A 21688-nucleotide genomic window follows, 5' to 3' on the forward strand; every position below is an offset into this window, starting at 1 on the left:
ATTCTCCTTCAAGCATGGAAGATCTCTCATCATGTTTTTCGTATATAGAAGTTTTAAGGCATGTGTGTTGAAGTGGCCAAATCTCCTATGCCAAAGCCATGAGTCATCAACTTCTACCTTCATGGCAATATTAGTTCCAGGTTTGAAGCTTATAGGAAAGCTTCTATTTCTCTTCTCCATTTTTACTTGGCCAATTTCTATCATTTTATTGTCATAAATTTTGCATGTATCTTTCTCAAAATGAAGAGAATATCCATTCTCCATCATTTGGCCAATACTTAAAAGATTTTCTTTAAGATTTGGAACTAGTAAAACGTCTTTGATGAATTTAGTACCTTTCTTTGTCTCCACCATGACAGTTCCTTTGCCTCGAGACTCCACTGTGGTACCATTTCCTAGCCGAACTTTGACATTGACAGATTTATCAATGTCTTTGAAGATACTTTGATCTTTTGCCATGTGATTACTGCATCCACTATCCAAGTACCAACTTCCTTCTCTACCAGAAGATTCTTGATTAGCGTAGAATAAGAGTTTCTCTTGATTATCTTCTTCCGCAAAGTTTGCTTGATACTTATTTTTATTACGACAATACTTTTCTACGTGACCAAATTTCTTGCAATAGTGGCATTGAGGTTTTCCATGATGCCAACAATCTTTTTCCAAGTGACTTGTCTTTTTACATATGCCACATGGAGGATATTTTTCTTGACGAGTCTTCGAGAAGCTTCTAGGATTTTCTTTATTTCTAGAAATTTCTTCTCTACTTTTATTTCCTTCATATTCTTTATTCTGAGACCGTAATTTTAGTTTTGATTGAAAGGCATTTTCAACCGAGTCTTCTTCATGCCTTTTCAATCTTTGTTCATAAGCTTCAAGAGAGCCCATTAGTTGTGTGACTGACAATGTAGCCAAATCTTTTGTTTGTTCAATCGCGGTTGCGATTGCATCATACTTTTGGGGAATAGAAATTAAAATTTTCTCAACGATCTTTTTGTCAAGAATATTTTCCCCATAGGCTCTCATCTGACTAACTATTTCTTTTATTCTAGAATAGTAGTCTTTAATGGTCTCAGATTCTTTCATTCTTAATAATTCAAACTCTCGTCTTAGAGAATGAAGTTTAATATTGCGTACCTCGTCACTTCCTTGAAACTCCTCTTGTATTGTATTCCAAGCTTGTTTTGCACTTGTGGCACCAATTATCCTTGGAAAAATTGTCTCATCAACTGCTTGTTGAAGAACAAATAAAGCCCTTGAATCCTTCTGCTTGTTTTCTTTCAACTCCTTCTTTTGAGCTGCAGTAAGAGTAGAGGTGTCTTCTGGAATATTGAATCCCTCTTCTATGATATCCCATAAATCTTGAGAGCGGAAGAATGTCTTCATTTTGACACTCCAAAAATCATAATTTTCTCCTTTGAAAATAGGTACTGGAATTGATGATGTTTGATTAGTAGTAGCCATGTGTTGAGAATATATTTGGAAGTAGTAGAATGAGTTATAGTTTTGTTTGAGGTAGTTGAAAATTTTATCTACGCCCAGTAGATGACCGAACGTAGCTCTGGTACCACTGTTAGTATTTTGAAGGTTGTGAAAGGAGTAGTTGATGTGGTAGAGAAAATGTAGAGATAGTAGAATGTAGAAGTAGTAGTTGAAAGAAGTGTTGTAGTTGTCTTTAGTTGTAATAGATGTTAGCTCATACAAATGGTAGATGTTGGCTTCATACATCAAATGGTAGAGTTCATGGGTATTTATAGACCCATAGATTATTCTAGAACATACTAGCCACAACTTATGTGGAATGTTCTAGATTTTTACCTATGTAGAATATTCTTGATTTTTCTTCCTATCTTAGGTTTTTCTAGAATATTCTAGAACTTGTATTACATTTCAATTCTTCTATTTAAGGAGCTTCTACATTCTTCTAGAATTTGCATTACACTTTAATATTGTTGATGTTAGAAGTCCCAACTAAAATCAAAATATAATTTGTATTTTAGATTGACTATTCAAATTTAAATTAATGATTGTATAATTCAAAATATAATTTTATTTTACAGATTATGTAATATAAAAAACAGAGCATGAAAATATATTAGATATAGTAATGATTGAATTCAGTCGTAAATTTTAATATGGCAAATGAATCCAGATACTGAATCTTGAAAACACAAGTTATGGCCATGAATCTGAAAAAGAATCTAGAAAGTTAGAGAATTATGAGTCTAAAAGTGATAAAAAAAAAGTTCTTAACACACGGTTGAGAGTGGACCAACAACTAAAAACCTAATAATATATTTTCTTAACACTTGAACACGAAATCAAGGTAACTTTGCAAACACATTTCTTTATTTACTTTTCTTCCTTAATTACAGTGTCTGACTTTCTTCTTCACATTTGACAATATCCATAATTTCATTCTCTTTTGGGCATGTCGAAGGGTCTGTTTTTTTTATAATGATACGTTTGACAACATTTTAACATCATTTACGTGTTATTGGTCCAAAATTATTCCTCAATCAATAATAATAATCATAAACATCAACATGGACCAATCACAGAATGACACGTAAATGATATTAAAATATTGTCAAAATATCATTATCTTTTTTTTTTTCTTTCTTGATTTGTATAAGGGACTTTCAGTCCTTTTTTCTATATAAGAAAAAAACATAATTAGGATCATTTCAAATATGATTAAACAGTAACTTTTAAGTATTTGAAAAACGTTTAAGATAAAGTTTCGAGTACTCTAATATTATAATAAGAAGTTAATTTTAAATTTAATTTTATAAAATAAAGTTTTCTTCTATGAAAGTTACTGTGGAAAGGCACGTAAGTTATGCAACAGAAATAGGAGTCGAAATTGAACCAAAACGTTTGACCAGAAATTCTTACAGTATCTTAAAATATTACGAATTTAATAGATAGAAAATGATGATGTGATGAGTATCTAAAAGTATGTAACAGTGACTAATTTAGCACAACTAGGTTATGAATTGACGGTGGTGTGGAAAAAGAGAATCAGAGAAAAAGTTAGTGATAAGAAAAGAAGGAGAATCCAAACACATAAAACAGTGACAGTTAACTAGATGACCAAACACCCACAGAGATAAATTATTTGAAGGAAGAGAAGGAGATAGTTGAAGACATTGAGAATGAATGAAGGATGTGTGAGCACATGCAGAAATTGCTGATACCCAATTTTTGTCTTGACTTTGAGTGGTTTACGTGGGAACGCAGTCACCGGGAGAGAGAAAGATTGGTAAGAGTTAGCTTGCAGGTTGGTATCTTTGGGATGGTAGCCCACCTGCATTAACTACCCTGTTTCTGTTGCTTTTTTTTTTATTAAGGTAATGGTTTGATACTAAGGTGGTCTAAATACTTATCCATATATCTTCTTTCAAAAGCTCTCTTCCTAAATAAGATATCTTATGTATATATAAATTTTGTTTGTAATAAGAATATTTGAAAAACTTGTTTTATGGTTGAAAGTGAGAGTGAAAAGGTGAGAAGGTAGCAGTGTCCCTGCATTGACACCAAGGTTGACAATGTATATGTAATCAAAAGTCGTTTTTTTCTTTCTTTAAGAAAGAAAGTGGTTAAAGTTTATTAGATCTGCAATCATATTACAGTATCAAAGACAGAGATTACAGAAGAAAACAATTTTAATTTGTAAAAGGTAACCAACCGTCACCTCTGACCATTTTTCAATCCCTGATGATGTTGTTGGACTTTGGCCGGCCATGTTTTTTTTCTGGAAGCCAACACAGAATAATGAAAATCTCAGCTTTTTAGGTTTAACACAGGGAGAACACAAGATAATAGAGGGCAGATGAAAATGTTAATTGTTTCGACGGGATTTAGAACCTTAATCCAAAACATTCAAAGTTGTCTGCTCTGATGTCCAGTTCGGCTGTCTTCACTCTTCTCCTTGTCCGAGCCGATGGGAAGGGTGCCTGCAAAAGACACTCCGACGCTCAAGTCAGTGACTTTGCGTAATAATCTTGTAATCAAGATTTAGTTATCTAAGCTCTAAGTTTCAGTTCAAGTTCCAGTTATCTTTACCCTTTGCCAGACAAATATTTATAAATTATAATGAGCTTGCCGTTAGGTCTGACTCATTAACCACCAATGAATGACAATATTAATTGTCAATAAATGATAATTATTTTCATTAACTCCCCGACAGTTATTACTATTAATTACTTTAACAGCTTATTTAACCGATCGGTTCATTGACCTGAGAGGTATTATCGGTCGGGTAGATTTAACCGATCGGTTTATTGATCTGAGAGGTATCATTCTGCACCCTCACCGTTCGGTTGGCTATGATCCCATAGTAACATTAATATAATTAATGCATCTAAGTATTTAAAAATTTAATAACAATAATGATAATTTGAAGGTAATGTAGTGTGATAATTTCGTTTTGGAGTAGTGTTGATGGTGATTCATATCAGTTGCACATATTCATCATACATTGACCACTGCCACCTTTTCCTCCGTTCCTTACCATTTTCTTGAGTCTTAGTTTCAAATTTTTCCACATTTGATCCAGGAACTGTTCGGCGTCATCCATCACATGGCGCCAAGTTTTACGCATATTTCTTGCCTACTTTGGTAGCTTTACGTGCACAACTTAGTAAATTTATCAATACAGTGAATGCATTTTGAAACTTTTTCCTTCTTTAACAAGGAGAAGTAACCAAAAAGTGTAAGAAAAATGTTCTTTTAATAACTTATTTTAACAATTTTTATACAAAGTCCTGATCTGTTAAAATATACGGATCAATAAAATAATGTCATATAATTTATTGTAAAATAGTTGTTAAAAATATTTCTTAATAATATATCTTGATGTAAATACATTATAAGAAAATAAAGGAAGATTTTATCCTCGGTTGCCTTTGGTCTCTGGAACTGTATACTGTATACTTTCCGGTGAAACTCATTATTTAATGACATGTTGTTGCAACACTCGAATCATAGTATTCATGGCACTGTTTTTTATTAAAGGAAACGATGATCCAAGAAGACCAACAACATCAGTCATATTATATAGGTGTTCTAATATAAGTGGTTGTGAGTGAAATGTACAGAGGATCTGTTTGGACAGTTTTTCAGATAATTAAGGTGTGGTTTCGTGAATGGTTGCTCTAAAGTTGATGATGCAATTCGGCCAATAACATTATTCGTGGATGGAGAAAACCTTGCCTCAAAACTACGTCTAACATCAATCACCCCCCCTTAATAATAATAATAATAATTATAAATATTTTGTACTTTTGGCAAAGTTGTATAAAAAATGGTCCTTGAGAGCATAAACACACCCTTTAATCAATACCCACGCATGAATTGTATAAGATAAGCAATTAACTTGCATTTGTAGGAAGTGTAAACCAATAATCAGGAACTCAATTCTATCAAGACGGAGAAAAGATTATTTAAAGTAATTTTTATTGACTATTTGAAAAAAAAAAAGGTTAATAATAAAACATACGGGTCATTTGACACATTTAATATGACACATTTAATATGAGTAAAATAATCATAAAAGAGTGATTTTTTAGTTTTATGAAAAGTAACAGTATTATACACTTTTACATTTATTTATGTAAACTATAAAAATAGAATGGTTATAAAAATATAAATTTTTATATTTTTTCAAAACAGAGTAAAAGGTAGATAAAGATAATATCTGTAAAAAAATTTAGGTGTGTTAAATAATATTTTTCAATGTTAAATTATCATTTTAGAAGAGGATTTAAAAAAAAGAAAGAAAAAGACAGAAGAATATTTGAGGGGAGAAAGGAATTAAAAAAGAGTAGTTTTGTTGTAGAGAAAATAGTATTGGACCGAAAAAGGTGGTAGTGCATGAGGAAGAATTACGTGGTTAGGCCACAGTAGATGGACGCCCCCACCTAACAGGAAGTAATTTGAATTTCAAACAGTGTGATGAATAAGATAAGACAGATAATGAGATGAAGTGTAAAAAGAGATACATACGTTTGGGTAATTCATGAATTAGGAGTTGTAGGTCACCTCCAAATAAAACCCATACATTAGTCAAAACCCTATATTAATATCCAGCAAAATCAAACCTTCCACATCCATTTCCATATATACTGCATAACCTTCAACCTTCCTTCTCCAACTCATCAACCACTTCAACACCATCACTCCCTCTGAAGCTCCCCCAGAAGCAATGTCATCTCGCATTGTTGCGGACAATTCATTAGCGATCAATAATGTCACCACTCCCTACTTCGACTTAATGGAAATGGACGACCTCACGCGCCGCCCCGCCTCCGCTGAGATGCCCACCCTTGGCCAGCTCCTCAAGCACGTCGGGGACGCCAGGAAGGAAGCCTCCGGCGACGGAAGCGAGACGCCGGTGCATCACGCGCTAGATATAGTTGACGCCGCCGGAGTTGGGCCTCGCTCGCTGCCATTCGTCCTCTCCTTCAGCAACCTCACATACAGCGTCAAGGCGCGCCGCAAAATGAGCCTCTCCTCTGTCTTTCCATGCCGTGGAAGCCGCCTCGGCGCGTCCGCGGTATCCGAGGCTCCTGCCGTCGGCGAGAGCATGTTCAGGCGGACCAAGACGCTCCTTAACGATATCTCCGGCGAGGCGCGCGACGGCGAGATCATGGCGGTACTCGGCGCCAGCGGTTCTGGAAAGTCAACACTGATCGACGCGCTGGCGAACCGAATCGCCAAGGGAAGTCTAAAAGGCACGGTGGCGCTGAACGGCGAAACGCTGGAATCGCGTCTACTGAAGGTGATCTCTGCGTACGTGATGCAAGACGACCTGCTCTTCCCGATGCTCACCGTGGAAGAGACTTTGATGTTCGCAGCGGAATTCAGACTTCCTCGCACGCTCTCCAAGTCGAAGAAAAACGCCCGCGTCCAGGCTCTCATCGAGCAGCTAGGTCTTCGGAACGCCGCGAAAACAGTTATCGGCGACGAAGGTCACCGCGGAGTATCAGGCGGAGAGCGTCGGAGAGTTTCCATCGGCATCGACATTATCCACGACCCTATCCTGCTGTTCCTGGACGAGCCAACCTCGGGACTTGACTCCACCAGCGCGTTCTTGGTGGTGAAGGTTTTGCAGAGAATCGCACAGAGCGGAAGCATCGTGATCATGTCCATTCACCAACCGAGTTACCGAATCCTAGGGCTTCTTGACCGCATGATCTTCTTATCACGGGGCCAAACCGTTTACAGCGGTTCACCGTCGCAGTTACCGGTTTTCTTCTCCGAGTTCGGTCATCCGATTCCGGAAACCGACAACAGAACGGAATTCGCGTTGGACCTGATTCGCGAACTGGAAGGCTCCCCCGGCGGAACGAAGAGCTTGGTCGAGTTCAACAAATCGTGGCAGAGCATGACGAAGCACCATCAAACGACAACTGAGGCGGAACGGAACGGGTTGTCGTTGAAGGAAGCAATAAGCGCGAGCATTTCGCGAGGGAAACTGGTTTCTGGAGCCACGAACACGAACCCGAACCCGTCGTCGATGGTGCCAACTTTTGCGAATCCGTTTTGGATTGAGATGGCGACGCTGTCGAAGCGGTCGTTCTTGAACTCGAGAAGAATGCCGGAGTTGTTTGGGATAAGATTGGGTGCGGTGATGGTGACGGGGTTCATTCTTGCGACCATGTTTTGGCAACTGGATAACTCTCCCAAAGGAGTGCAAGAGAGGCTGGGATTCTTCGCCTTTGCCATGTCAACAACTTTCTACACCACTGCCGACGCGCTTCCCGTCTTCCTCCAAGAACGCTACATTTTCATGAGGGAAACTGCTTACAACGCTTACAGAAGAATCTCCTATTTGGTCTCGCATGCGCTGGTTGCGTTGCCGGCACTAGCGTTTCTCTCGTTGGCTTTCGCGGCAACCACGTTCTGGGCCGTGGGCCTGGACGGTGGAGTTTCGGGCTTTTTGTTTTATTTCCTGATTATATTTGCGTCGTTTTGGGCTGGGAATTCGTTCGTGACGTTCCTTTCCGGTGTGGTGCCTCACGTGATGCTGGGTTACACCATCGTGGTTGCCATTCTCGCGTATTTCTTGCTGTTCAGTGGATTCTTCATCAACAGGGATAGGATTCCCAGTTACTGGATTTGGTTCCACTACCTGTCACTGGTGAAGTACCCTTATGAAGCTGTTTTGCAGAACGAGTTCGATGACCCAGTGAAGTGCTTCGTGAGGGGGGTACAGATTTTCGATAACACGCCTCTTGGGTCGGTGCCCCAGGCTCTGAAGGTTAAGCTTTTGGACGCCATGAGCAACACTCTCGGAATGAACATCACCACCTCCACCTGTTTGACCACCGGTTCCGACATTTTGCGGCAGAACGGGGTCACCGATTTGACCAAGTGGAACTGCTTGTGGGTCACCGTCGCCTGGGGATTCTTCTTTAGATTCTTGTTCTACTTCTCCCTCTTGCTGGGTAGCAAGAACAAGAGGAACTGATCATCATCATCATCCCTGAGTTTCAGTTTCTGCATTTTTTTGTTTTTTTGTAATTTCTCTATTCTATTTCTTCTGTTCTTGGCAATCGACAATCTGATAAAAACTTGTAATCTCCACTTTCATAAATTACTTAATTATTTTCATAAACTAGTGCAGTGTTTATCTGTTTCGATTAAATTTTTAATCATTTAATGTGTTACCGTATGTGTTTCGATTATTGAATGCATTTAGTCCTACTCTAGATATAATCAAAGAGTTAGAAATATAGAAAAATATATTTTAAATAGAATATGAAATAGAGTGGTGATACTCTCACACCAGGGAAAAAATATTTATATTACAACTCAAAATAATAATATTTAAATCATATTTATGTTATTTTTAATTTAAAATTTTAATATATTTATTATGTTATTAGAAAGAATTGTAAAATATATGTTTTTTTAGACTGAGTGTCAAAGCAGTATTTCTCTATGAAATTTTCCTTACTAATATACACTAAAGTATTTTAATTTAAGTAACACACGGTAAAGGTTTGTGTAAAAAAAATATAAGTGTAACACATAAAACATATAATTGGTTGTTAAATTAACAAAATATTTAAATATATGTTTAACTTATCAATGAAATTAAAATTTATCATTATTTAAAACTTTGATATATTTAAATTTATAAACTTTTAAAATAAATTAATACAATCATTTTAATTTATGTTTAATTTTTTTATATATTAAATGTGTTTTTTTGCTTAATATTAAATAAAAAACGTAATAATTTAAATAATAACATGAAACATGTTTAACATATAAAAAATTAGATTAAAAAATATTAATTTATTTTTAAAATTTGAAAACTAAAATTTATTAAAATTTTAAATAAAAACTAATTTTATTTTGGTATCAAATTTCAAATACTAAAAATATATTTAATCATTAATAAAATCGGTTGTTTCGTAAACTTAATTGATAAATTCATATCTATACATATATACAATGATGAAAAGATATGTTTATGCATGTATATAGGTAATTTTATTTCATAAATAGAAAAATTGCTTTAGGTAATTATAACTTTAATTCCCCATTAATATTTTACAGATGAGTTATTTTCTTATAAACAAATATAAAGAGCGTAATAACTAATAAATAGAGTAGTCGGTGTTTTATGATCGAAAAATAACTAATTCTTATCTAAAACTACAAAGAAATAAAACTAGTTTAAGATGATACTGAAATTCAATTATATAAAATTACAGCAAATTGAGAAAAGTAATCGACTATTTATTGCCATAATCAAACATACTAACATATTTTATATTTTTAATTCCACCTTTTGTGAACAATACTTTTTATAAAATTTATTAAAAAGAAAAAGATCAATTGTCTGACTAACTCGGGAGAAAAATTCTAAAAATATACTTGTAATTATGCAGAATATATTTTAATTACATAATACAATAGTTAACCACAATACTTAACAAATCTACCAGTACCAAAAGTCTAGTCTAAGAAAAATAACTTATCAAATGACGTCATTATTAAATTTAGCTATTTGTAATTTTATTCATAGAAGAATTCGGTGATTTTGATATACATATATAACCAAAAACAAATGTGCAGCAATTATCTAACAAAATATACATGTTTCTTCATCTCTTTCGGCCCGACTTTATGGTTTTATTAGATGGAATTAACCAATAGAAATCAAAAGCATGTTATAATATTTTTTATATAAAATATGAATATTTGAATTCTCGTACAAAAAATGAGAGAGAAATTGAGGGAGCTTATATAACTATTTTGAGAGGTAAATTACATTGCATTGCACCTATAGTCCTGGCCTTTCTCCAGGAAAGAATAGTAAGCATCGAAACAATTAATCAATCAAATATTTATAAGGCTGTATGTTACGTATTCGTTGGAACGTTAGGCGGCTTCATATTTGTCTCTTCCCATAGTGTATATTCCACTTACTAATCCCAGGTTTGACACTAAGTTACACAGGACCATCCATCACACAGCCTTTGTTCTAGCCACGTCATATCACATATCATTCTGTGCCTCAAAAACAATAAACTTGGCTATAAAGGTGCTCGTGCTAAAAAGTCATTCACAGCAAGATTCGCATCTCCGTGGGCAACAGCATCCTCTGGCTCCGGCATACACAGAGTAGATGCTGAAACCTGCAAATTTAAAATGTCCCATCAGATCACCCCCCATAAATCAGGTTAAGAAAACAAATTTAGAAGTTGATTAGTCACTGAATTTCTAGACTTATACTGCTGAACCAGTTCATGCAGTAAGTTCAAAGCAACTCTCAAAATGTGGCAGAAGGCAATGCAATGATGTTTCAAGGTAACACTATCATAATGCTCAAGATGAATGATGTTTCAACAAATCAAAATATGTCCGGGAACCATAAAATCTTGAGTAGTGTATCACCCACAGGACAGTGTGAATGCGAAGGATAGAGAGATCGAACATACTTTGGTATCAAGTAGAGTATCTCCGTTATTATCAGTAATTATGCTAGCACCGTGTGCTTTCAACCATTCTGAACACTCTTCCAAAGCATCTGTATCTCTTTCATCACTTGCTCCACTTATGGCAGCGCCGGTCGAAAACCCAAGAACCTGAGAAATGTACGAGACAGGTAGAGTTGGACGATAAGACCGGCACATGCAGGTCACAGCCTTATAACGCATCTTTTCAACATATAGATCTGTGGAAATAAAATAAAAATAAAAATTCACTTCATTTTATCCCCTTAACACGGTGAAAACAAGTTAATTTCAAACACTCACCCATAAGGCAGGTGTTCAGGTTAGGAGCTGCTTTGTACAGTCTAAAGAATGCAATATAATTTCCTGAAGTTACAGCGGCACGAACGGCAAGGGCATGTTTTACAGCTTCATCCTTCTTTGCTTCGAGAGACAACCTGGTGTTGAGAACATTAGACGTTCAAATTTGAGACGTTATATGAATCATGGCAGAATAATTGAGACTGGCTATAATAATACTATTATTACAATAATTCGTGGAAAATATTTTGATGCAATCCTCTATTGTTCATCAGCATCTGAGAATCAGTGATTTCAACCCAAGGTCCCAAATAGGGATGGGGTCAAAATTGACTTCGGGGGCAACTACGAGACAAACTTCTAATATATTTTAAGTATAGATGTGTAGGTCATAAATTATCTTTATAATTTAAATCATAGTAAAAATTAATTCATAATATAAATATTGACCCAGTACATTCATTCCTAGACTCAATCTTTTTATTTTCTCTCAATTAAACATTTTAATATCCTCTATATTGGATGTATATTTTACATGCTGTAAATTATCTTTATAATTTAAATTATAGTAAAAAATTAATTCAGAATATAAATATTGACCCAGTAAATTCATTCCTAGACTCAATCGTTTTATTTTCTCTCAATTAAACATTTTTAATATCCTCAATTTTGTATGTACATTTTACATAATATCTTTATAATTAACCAAAAACATTCTCCCTCAACCATTTGAACTACCACCTTCTCACACACATTTCTATTTGTTAATTGTCTATCACTTTTTTAATTTACTTCCTTTTGTCTTCATCTCCGGATTAAATTATTTTTCAAAATAAATTATCAATAATAAAAAACCATCTTATTTCACAATTTAAATTGCTTATTGTAAATTCAAAAAGTATAAATTATATATTTATATGTATTAACTTATTACGAACTCTAATTATATTACAACTTTTATATTAAAATTGATTTGTTACTTAAATTTTACTTACATAAAATAACTATTCATACACCCCCAACTAAACTTTTAGATTTATCAAGAAGGCTTGGAAGAGCAGGGCAAACCTGGCCATCGATGATACGAGATCTCTGTTGTTATTTGAATGCATAATAACACAAAGCAAGTTGTAAGCCGCAAATTCCATATCGGAGCCCTCAATGCCTTCAGCATAAAGAGTTGTTAACTGAGATTGGCACTGCATTCACACAAATAGCATCGTTATCTAAAGTTTATTTAAAAGTTGAATAACATTGGCAACTTCTACAATAAATCATTCATATTTCAAAAGAATGGTACCCAAATTTCATCCTTGATTTAAAATTACAATTAACTAATTCATAGCATTGATTGCCTTTATGCCTTGTTTGGTAGAGAGACTAGAGAAATAGGATAGATAGTAATTAAAACGATGAGTGGAAATGGGTGAGAAATAAAGTAAAAATTAGAAAGGTTACTAAGGTGAAGAAAAATAAAGAGAAGAGAAGAGATCGAGAATGAAAATAGGCGATAAATAGAGTGAAAAAAAAATTGATAAATTAAATTTTCTCCTCCCTATTTCCACTCTAACCACTCCAACCAAAAAAATCATGTGTGAAAATTTTAATCCTTGATCTCAGAAGGAAAACAGATGCACAATTAACAAGAAAACTAAATAAAGCATTTTTCCTCACAAGATAATATACAGAACTAACCTGATTATATTCAGGCAAGTCCCCAAATTCTAGTGCCAATCGGGCATGTGTTTCATACACCTGAAGCATTGGTTCAAGGGTTACTATCAAGGGCAGAAAAGTTGGAAAATATATCATAGTGTATACAGAAGATGCAAATTACCATCACAGAAGCCTTTTTCTATAGGTTATATCAGATGACGTCATTATGTTATATCAGAAACGAATTATGATATGCAGAACACGTTAAAATAAGAAAAATATAAGTGGGGGACGATATGTTCTCACTATAGATCTCTTTACTTCAATAAAGCTATGGAGATTTAAAATTTAATGAGGTTCCTGAACAATTTATCAGTAGCATAGCCAGAGAGATGCAGGGGAAGTGGGAACCATTAAATTCTAAAGAAAAAAAAGAATAAGCAACACTAGAATGCTATCTTTCAGAAAAAATACCTTGACTGTTAATTGATTGCGTATTCGTTGAACAGTTAGGTCTTGGCGAATGGACTTTAACTGATCGCATTTATAAAGGTAATTCTTCTGAGAATTCTTAACCATCAATAGTGCTTTCTCAAGAACCTCTTCAGGTCGTACCTTTAAGTTCATAGCATTTTAATAAGGTTCATAGTTAGGGAGTGAAGGAAATAGATAGACAGACAAAAGTAACAGCAATTTAAATTATTGAGGGGAGACATTACAGTTGCAGGATCAGGGGCAGAAGTTAGACGCAGGTAACGCTTTTCAATTTCCTGGCAAGTGCCCTTCACAGTTAGAGCATCCCAGTCAATATCCTCGACAGCTTTGCTGGCACCATCCTCAAAAATTTTGCTCAGAACCAAGGCACTAGCCCTTCTATTGTACAAGTTTCCAGCTCCAGCATGTTTTTTCCTAGAGTGGTTATTTTCTGTTCGATGGCCTTGTAAATCAAATCTCTTGGAACGATTTTCACGTCTTTTCCTTTCCTCTGGTGTATCACTAAATGCCATTGCAGAAGGATAATACGAAGTCAAACTTTGCTCCTTGTCACTATCACTAGATGCATCACCATTTTCAGAAACAATAGAAGCATCAGTAAGACGCTGCTTCTTAAATGGCCTTTGGAGAGCCTTATTAGACATTCTCTGCAATAATGGAGAAAATTTAGTATTCCTCAACACGTCCTCCTTGCTTTCTTTGTTTTCCATTGCCACCTGCATGGCATTTTATGAGGTAAATGAAACATTAATTCTTTAAAATTTATAGGCACACGTACTTCTCATTCTCAATGTGATTGTACTTTAAGAGCACTTCTGGTATGAGGAAAAAAGAACAATACTTCACATATTAAAAAGTTCTTTTAAAATGAATAAGTTACAGACATATAACAAATCCATGCGTTTGTAAACAAGGGTACCAGACTCCAGACTCAACAACGAATAGCAGTTACGCTATAAGTAAATGATGACAGCTTATAGAACAATATAAATAAGTAAAGCAGTTAAATTGGTTAAACATAATACAATACAATGAACTTAAAAAGCTTTATGAAAAAAATAATGATGACAATACATAAGCCAACCAAATGACACAAAAAAAGAATCATATTATACTAGCTCACTCACAGAAGCTCAAATAAAAATTCCAGGATATTGAAATGTAGAATAAAAGTGAGCACATTAAATATATGGGATGTGAACCTCAAACTTATCTGAAAAGCAAAGGATCATTCAGACTAGGATAGTGCCATGGGGATCGCAAAGCAACTATTATCCAGATCATGTCAATGCATAGCCTCAAACATAACCCATAAGATAAAAATGGCATGAAATCAAGCAAAACCAATATAAAAAACTAAAGGGAAAACAGGAAAACAAAAGGTAAACTAATTAAGATGCGATTCCACCCAATTTGTGACAACAAGTAGCAAGAATGACACCAGCTAGAGCCTTGAAAATTCAATAAACTACTTGAACAAGCATATAAGTACCTTTCTGTCCTTTGCATTAGGTACCCAACTATTGTACTTTACAGCATCGTTAGTTATTACCACTGGATTCTCAACTGGCTTCTCCTCTGGCATTGGCTCCCACCTACTTTTCGAACGTCTAGGACTTTTTTTATACTTTGGCAATAAAGAATCCTGGGCTGATGACAGTGAACTACTGCACCAAACATCAACAAATAATATTTGTCATAATATTACATCACTCATTAAAATAACATTCGGTCGTCAACATTATAATTTACTGTTACAAAGGATGGGATGCATATGAATCACAGATGCAAGGCATGGAATATAAGTATGAAAAGAATAAAAATGAGGATAAAAATAAAAAATAAAATAAGACATGCATCACTTTCCATTAAATTATCCTAATTATTTAAAGAGGAAGCAGATAAATAATATCAGAACTTCCAAGACATTAGATGCTTCTAGTTGTTCACTCAATAGTTTTTATTCCTTGATGTATTGCTTTAGATATTAACTTGATCAAAAGGCTACACATAAGGTGATCGTTGTCCAAACCTTTATAACCTTTATAACCTTTATAAGCTTTAGATTTTAATAGTTTCTAAAATGTCACATTTACTGCAACAGAAATGCGTATGAACTTCTAATAACATTTAAAATATATAGGTTCTTATTGTGTATAAAGGGGAAGCTCCTATCATACTAACTATCACATCAAACAAAATTCTTAATAGTCTCTATAACTATTTTAATAAAGTACTGTAATTCTCTGTTGTTCAGCATAATCTATTTACTTTTACTTTAAATTTTTAACTTTCTTTTAGTTTAACTACATTCAATTTTTCATTTTTTTGGCCCTCCCTACCACAAGAAATAAGCTACTTCAATTCCTCTTTGGACAAATTCCAGATGGAAAATAGGAAGAAACAGAAATTGACCAAACAATGAAAATTAGAAAAGAGCATAAGCACCTGAAAGTTATACTCAGGTAGGTTCAATAATGATATTTCAACCAACAAAAACAAGAGAAATCATACTCTTTATTGATCACATCTGCATCTGGCATTGGGAAAAGTGGTTCCATATCCCAATTTCGTGTGTTGAGGGTACCATCAGCTGTTGCCTTAGTTATCATCTGCAAGTAGGTTAAGGAATCTAGTAAGATTATTATTGAAGCAAAATAAAACAATAATCAAGAAAACAACCTATATGATTGATGTTAATAGCGAACAACAAAAAGGACAAGAAGATAGAGTATAAAACTGAATATTTGTTATACACAACAATGCAATCCATCACATGGATCCAACAGGATGATGCATTAGATAGTACCCTAATACTTAGCTGGCAGTTAACCAGAAATGAGCATGGGAACTGAAAAACATGTCAACGATTATTCTCCAAAGTCAATTGCCATAAGTGAAAACAAGTAAAAATAAATTCCAATTCTCAGACAAAGCATCAGATAATAATTGTCCCCTTTGCAGGCAAAAACTGCAATTGTTTTCAGTAACATTCTTGAACGCACTGGAGGAGACGAAGACCAAGAAGGATTTCAAAAGAAATTGTCAAGAGAGATCTCATGGTAAACAATATTCCTAAAGCTCAGGCTTTTTACTGCACTGAATGGCACCATGTTCTCCCTGTAGCTCATAAGAAGATTCTACAGCTCCGACATTTCTCTTTCATCCTTATGCACACACAAGTTGTGTGCTTATTGAAGGGAAAATTTACAAGACATTGTGTGCATGTGCAAAGATTTGGCAGCAGGTATTTATTCAAGAATTTAATTATGAGATATTGTCAGTATAAAGTCAGTATTATAAAAAGTCAATAATCTTATCATGATCAGATGACAATGTAAAAGGCATCAACAATGTAGATGCATCTAACTAAATTTTCTATTATGAAGAGTTTCACAGACATGCACTGTCAGTGTAAAACCTTTTATACTAACCAATCAGAAATCATCCCTAGCATGACTTTCAAGATAGTCATTATAAAAGTTAATATACCATACATGCCGGTTAGTGATTGGATGAAAAATGACGTGGGTATGTCCGCACACAAATGTCCCTCTATCACTTACCATTAGCTCTATAAACAAATGTCAACTTTTTTTCCTTGAATGACTCCAGTATCAATTTAAAAACATGAAGGCAAGTTGTACAAAATTATATAATCAGATACTTCTTCTGCTCTAAATAACTAAGGTCAAGACCATAAACTCTGTTCTGTTTGATTCTAACGTTATATACAAACATGTATCATTTACCATAGAGTAAAAGCTCCAAAACTAGAAGGGAGAGGCAAACAAATGTAGCAAATACATAAAGAGCAGAATATGAAAGAAATATTATCAACATATATTTTCTTCTTCCAATATACGACTAAAAACCCACCTCCTTCATGACACCCTGACATGCAGCCATTTGCTTATCATCTTTACAACGAGCCAAAGCTCTTTCCACGTACCCACGTAAAGACTTGGGAAACATACCAGGCTGTGAGCAAGAATAGTTCGGTACTTATTAAAAGATAATAAATTTTTTTTTTTCTTTTATGGAAAAATATACCTAAACTTGTAAGTCCAAACACTTAGGTCCCATCAACTCATAGTACAATGATCTTTTCTAAAACTTTATTTTTCTTATAAAGCAAATAATGAAATGAAATAAATAAATTGTCAGGATGATAATAATTTAGTATGCATTATGTAATTTAAAAATCCATTGAATATTATTGTCCAAATATCACCTTAAGTATGGAATTAGCAGCATCGTTAGATGATACTTTCTCTGCTGGCTTTGGTAACGAAACAGCTATATACACAGGTTTTGGCGCAGAACCAGTTGAAGAGCCATCCTTTTCGGCTTTGGGCTGTCCAAATGTCAAATTTGAAGCAATTCGTGGATTTGTAGGAATTTGAAGTTTGCTTACCCGTTTTGCATCTGGAGACGGAGCACTTTGTACAGGTGACAGGTTTACCTGTTGAGAGGGGAGAGGCAGCGGTGGAGGAGGAGGAAGGTACAAATTGGCTCCTTGAGAAGATACAGTCTTCTGTTGATCCTGAAATGTATCATAAGAAGATTTTAAATCCAAAGGACTTTGATAGTTTGGCTGAATAGGATTAGTTTGTTGTATCTGAGAAGTTTGGGGCCCATGTTTCCAGTAACTATCGTGGTCACCACCATTTACTGCAGCAGGCTGACCACAAAAAGAAATGAACATAAAATTAATAAGTTAACTAAACTAGACTTCCAAAAAAAAAAAACTAATCATCCAAATACAACAATCTCATAAAACTGAAGCCAGACAAATATTAGATATCCATCGTGGAAATTTTTTTATTAGAAATGGAATTCAACAAATGCCATAACAAAAGCAACTTGACAGTATGAATAATAATGTATCTGCTCTGTCAGGTCAAATATTCTAAGTAATCATTTTTCCACACTTTTGGTCTGAAAGTAATCTCAAACCTGAAAAGAAGGTATAGCAGAAGAGCTGGACTCTTGCCTCCAAAATGGTGGATATGACTGCGGAGGCTGGCTACTTGGAGTTGCATAACCACTAGTAACTGCAGGAATAGGGCAACCCAAAGCAGATGAACTTGTGACAGATAAGTTCTCTGTCCCAGGTGCACAGCTGACTTCTGTTTGGTTGTAGTAGTCTGCCCACTGTTTGTACTGTTGCTGATACTGCAGTGAAGTAGTGGCAGCACCAGAACTATAGGAACCACTGGAATCCGGGGTGTAATTAGTATATGGATGAGAAGAGTAACTGCCATTGTTCCACACAGTCGCTTGATTTCCATATCCGCTGCTGTTTTGGTAACCTCCAGTAGTCTGATAATCAGCAGGATTGTAATAAGTGCTTGAATAACTTGCGGATCCAGCATAAGACCCAGTATTCTGAAAGGAGGAAATAGGCTGATAAGGAGCACCTGTGTTTTGATATGCTCCTACAGGCTGTGAATAGGTATGATTAGGTTGCTGCTGATAGTTGTTATAGTAGCCCGAGTATCCCATGCTGCCATAACCATACGGATTAGAAGAACTTGGGTATGATGCGTATGCATTGTAATCTTGGGTTACATTAGCTGTTCCCAAATTTGATGAATTACCGGCAACTGATGATATATTGTGTCCATCTTGAATGCTTCTTGCAGGCGGCTGTGAATGTTGATCGTACTGGTAGGTTGGATTAGAATAGATCCCATTTCCTGTAGAGTTATGAGCAGTCCATGATGCAGCTTCAGACCCAGTTGTAGTGGGAGCATAGGAAGTTGGATGAAGTTGGCTAGCATCAACGTGCCGGTTCTACAAAAGAGATTACGAGTTACGCTTTACGTGATCAAAGTATACTCAACTGAACCGTGCAAGAATTAAGTGATACAAGGATGAGATATCATTCAGGCCAAAACACCCAAAACAGAAAAAATATGGTGTAGAAATTAAATAGGAGTCCATTTACACCAGTAAGAGAATTAGCCGCTTAGCAAACATATTTTTTCCCTGGAAGACAAATCATTCACATAACAGGCACAGAAAACTTCACCAGCAAACTCTTACGACTTACTAACCGTTGAAAATATCAAAAAGAATGATTGCAGCAGGCTCTCAGTATTCAGCAACATACGGATCAAAATTTTAACGGATGAAAGTTTGTATGAAGAACACTTGAACGACATCAGTACATCACATTTTCAAACTCATTAAATAAACAACACTGTTTGATTCACAAACTTGACCATAAACATAAGCATCTAAACAACTTAGTTTTTAAGAAACGGAACCACGCTTCATAGATTACCTCGAACAGGTGTGGCTCCGCGGGAGCTAAGGTCTCAGTATTACTTCCTTCGTTCGCCATCTCTCGGAAACCCTGATTGAGCAAAAACAAAAAAAAAACACACACACGCACATAATTAATAATAAAGTCGGTGGAAATAGGAGAAAAACCCTAATAAATTGATAAGAAATGGCAAGAGTGAAAACCTCGGGAAATCTCAGAAAAGGAATAGGGAAAAGGTCATAACGGTGAAATCAGGGAAGCGATAAGGAATCCGAGGAAGCAGATAAGCAAATTGGGGAGAAGAAGAAAAATTAATGAAAAGCAGAAAAGAAAAACAAGTAGCAGATAGATAGATAGATAGATAGATATGAAATACTACGACGGAGAATAAAAAGATTGAAAAAGAAAGAAGGGGAAGGACTTTGCAGTAAAACGTAAAAAGGGGTTACAGGCGAAAACGCCGGAAGAGAGAGAGAGATGGGTTGGGATGTGCTTTTGAGGGAAAAAGTTGGGAGAAATAGAATTCGTTGAGGGAGGGACTGTGCAGAGGTGGGTCCTCCGGTGGCGCTACAATATTACATATAATTATACTAATCTTTGTATTTTCTTTATCTTAACCGTTTTTTATTAGAGATATTTATTCGATTAGGTTAATTAGATTGATTTAATTGAGTCCAGATAAATTAGATTGATTTCTGTTTATGATTGAAGTAAGTAAATTCCACGTAACTAACTTTTATAAAATTTTAGTGATATGTTTAGTATCAATAGTATGAGATAGACTATTTATAAGATAAACTGTCTTTTTTTAATTACAATTTTTAATAAAAGAAAATTATCATATTAAGACAAATGACTCAAACCAATCTAACTTGCTAAGTAGAGAATTAGTTAAAATCAGTTAAAGGTAAAAATATGAAAATTTAATTTAATTTAATATATTTTTTAATAAATTGGATAATCTATTTTGTTCAAACGTTACTGGCCTACAAAACACCCTAATTTTGGAGGTTAAAAATAATAATAATAATAATAATAATAAAAATAATAATAATAATAATAATAGGAAAATTTCTTATTTACTCTACTACCTAATTCATACATTTGTCACTTTCTTTTTTATGTATAGAAAAGATGTCATCAAAGTTGGAGACATGGTTAGTAAAGTCATGTTAGAAACATAAAATTTGATCACCCTTAAATATTGGTAAATGTTTTTTCTAATATTATTATTTTACTCTTTTGAAACTTAAAAAAAAATATATATATATATATATATATATATATATATATATATATATATATATATTTCTTAATTCCCCGTTTTTAGACACAACTTTTTTTTGCCTTCTTAATTTATAAATGGCTTATTGAGTCCTCACAGGACTTTGTTAAAAAATCTGTGATTATTCTGTGCACTTTTTAAAATATGACAGATTTTAAATGTGTCAAATTTATATTAATGAGTAATGTTTAAATATACATTGTGGATAGTTTTAAATTAAATTCATCAAATTTAATCTAGTAGAAAAATCACATAAATTAAGATAAGTATTTAAAATTGAATCAACCTAATAAAAACAGTGAGTTTGGTGTAGTTTTTTAAAGTTTGGAATAAGTCTAAATCAAATCAAGGGAAGACATGTAGTTGAAGTTTAATGCTACATGGCACTTGATTTTTAATTTTAAAATATTAATTGAGTTTTAAGTTGAACAAGACTCTTTAATATTTTCTTATGATACTAAAAGTAATAAAACTATTATAATAGTTCTTATTGTAATTTTAAAATTAAATATGAACATTTTTTATTTATTTATTAGTGATTTTTTAACTAAAAAATGGTTAATGTTTCGAATATATGAAGTCGAGTCTTCTTACCATTGTTTATATATTTTAAGATCAAATATTTCTAAAGTGATCCATTCTTTATTTTTGTCTGATTATTTTCTTAAATAGAATAAGTTAGTTTTTTTATATTGCATGTAA

The 21688-nt window shown here is 34.2% G+C and overlaps 2 protein-coding genes across 5 annotated transcripts; one reads left to right on the top strand and one right to left on the bottom strand.

Annotated features, from left to right (window-relative positions):
- The first annotated feature begins 6112 nt into the window (after window positions 1–6112).
- On the top strand, window positions 6113–8642 carry LOC124835037 (ABC transporter G family member 6-like). The gene has a single exon (XM_088096038.1). The coding sequence runs from the start codon at window positions 6209–6211 to the stop codon at window positions 8474–8476; it is 2268 nt and encodes a 755-aa protein (XP_087952164.1). The 5' UTR covers window positions 6113–6208; the 3' UTR covers window positions 8477–8642.
- Window positions 8643–10175: 1533 nt separating this feature from the next.
- SAC3A (SAC3/GANP/Nin1/mts3/eIF-3 p25 family) lies at window positions 10176–20251 on the bottom strand. 4 transcript variants are annotated; one of them, XM_088096302.1, is made up of 15 exons: window positions 19905–20250; window positions 19720–19791; window positions 18387–19226; window positions 17893–18111; window positions 17662–17784; window positions 17307–17408; window positions 15942–16039; window positions 14920–15094; window positions 13652–14143; window positions 13407–13547; window positions 12972–13031; window positions 12345–12475; window positions 11280–11413; window positions 10962–11197; window positions 10176–10658 (listed from the first exon to the last, which is right to left on the bottom strand). In XM_088096302.1, the coding sequence occupies exons 2-15, from the start codon at window positions 19777–19779 to the stop codon at window positions 10557–10559; spliced, it is 2913 nt and encodes a 970-aa protein (XP_087952428.1). In that variant the 5' UTR covers window positions 19780–19791; window positions 19905–20250; the 3' UTR covers window positions 10176–10556. The 4 variants fall into 4 exon arrangements, with proteins under 4 accessions (XP_087952428.1, XP_047165852.2, XP_047165851.2 ...); XM_047309896.2 differs by having other exon boundaries at window positions 14920–15091; window positions 17662–18111; window positions 19905–20251; XM_047309895.2 differs by having other exon boundaries at window positions 17662–18111.
- Between the last annotated feature and the right edge of the window lie 1437 nt (window positions 20252–21688).

The sequence above is a fragment of the Vigna umbellata genome, chromosome 8 (genome assembly GCF_029865625.1).
Source record: "Vigna umbellata cultivar VRB3 chromosome 8, Vumbellata_1.0, whole genome shotgun sequence".
Taxonomy (NCBI): Eukaryota; Viridiplantae; Streptophyta; class Magnoliopsida; order Fabales; family Fabaceae; genus Vigna; species Vigna umbellata.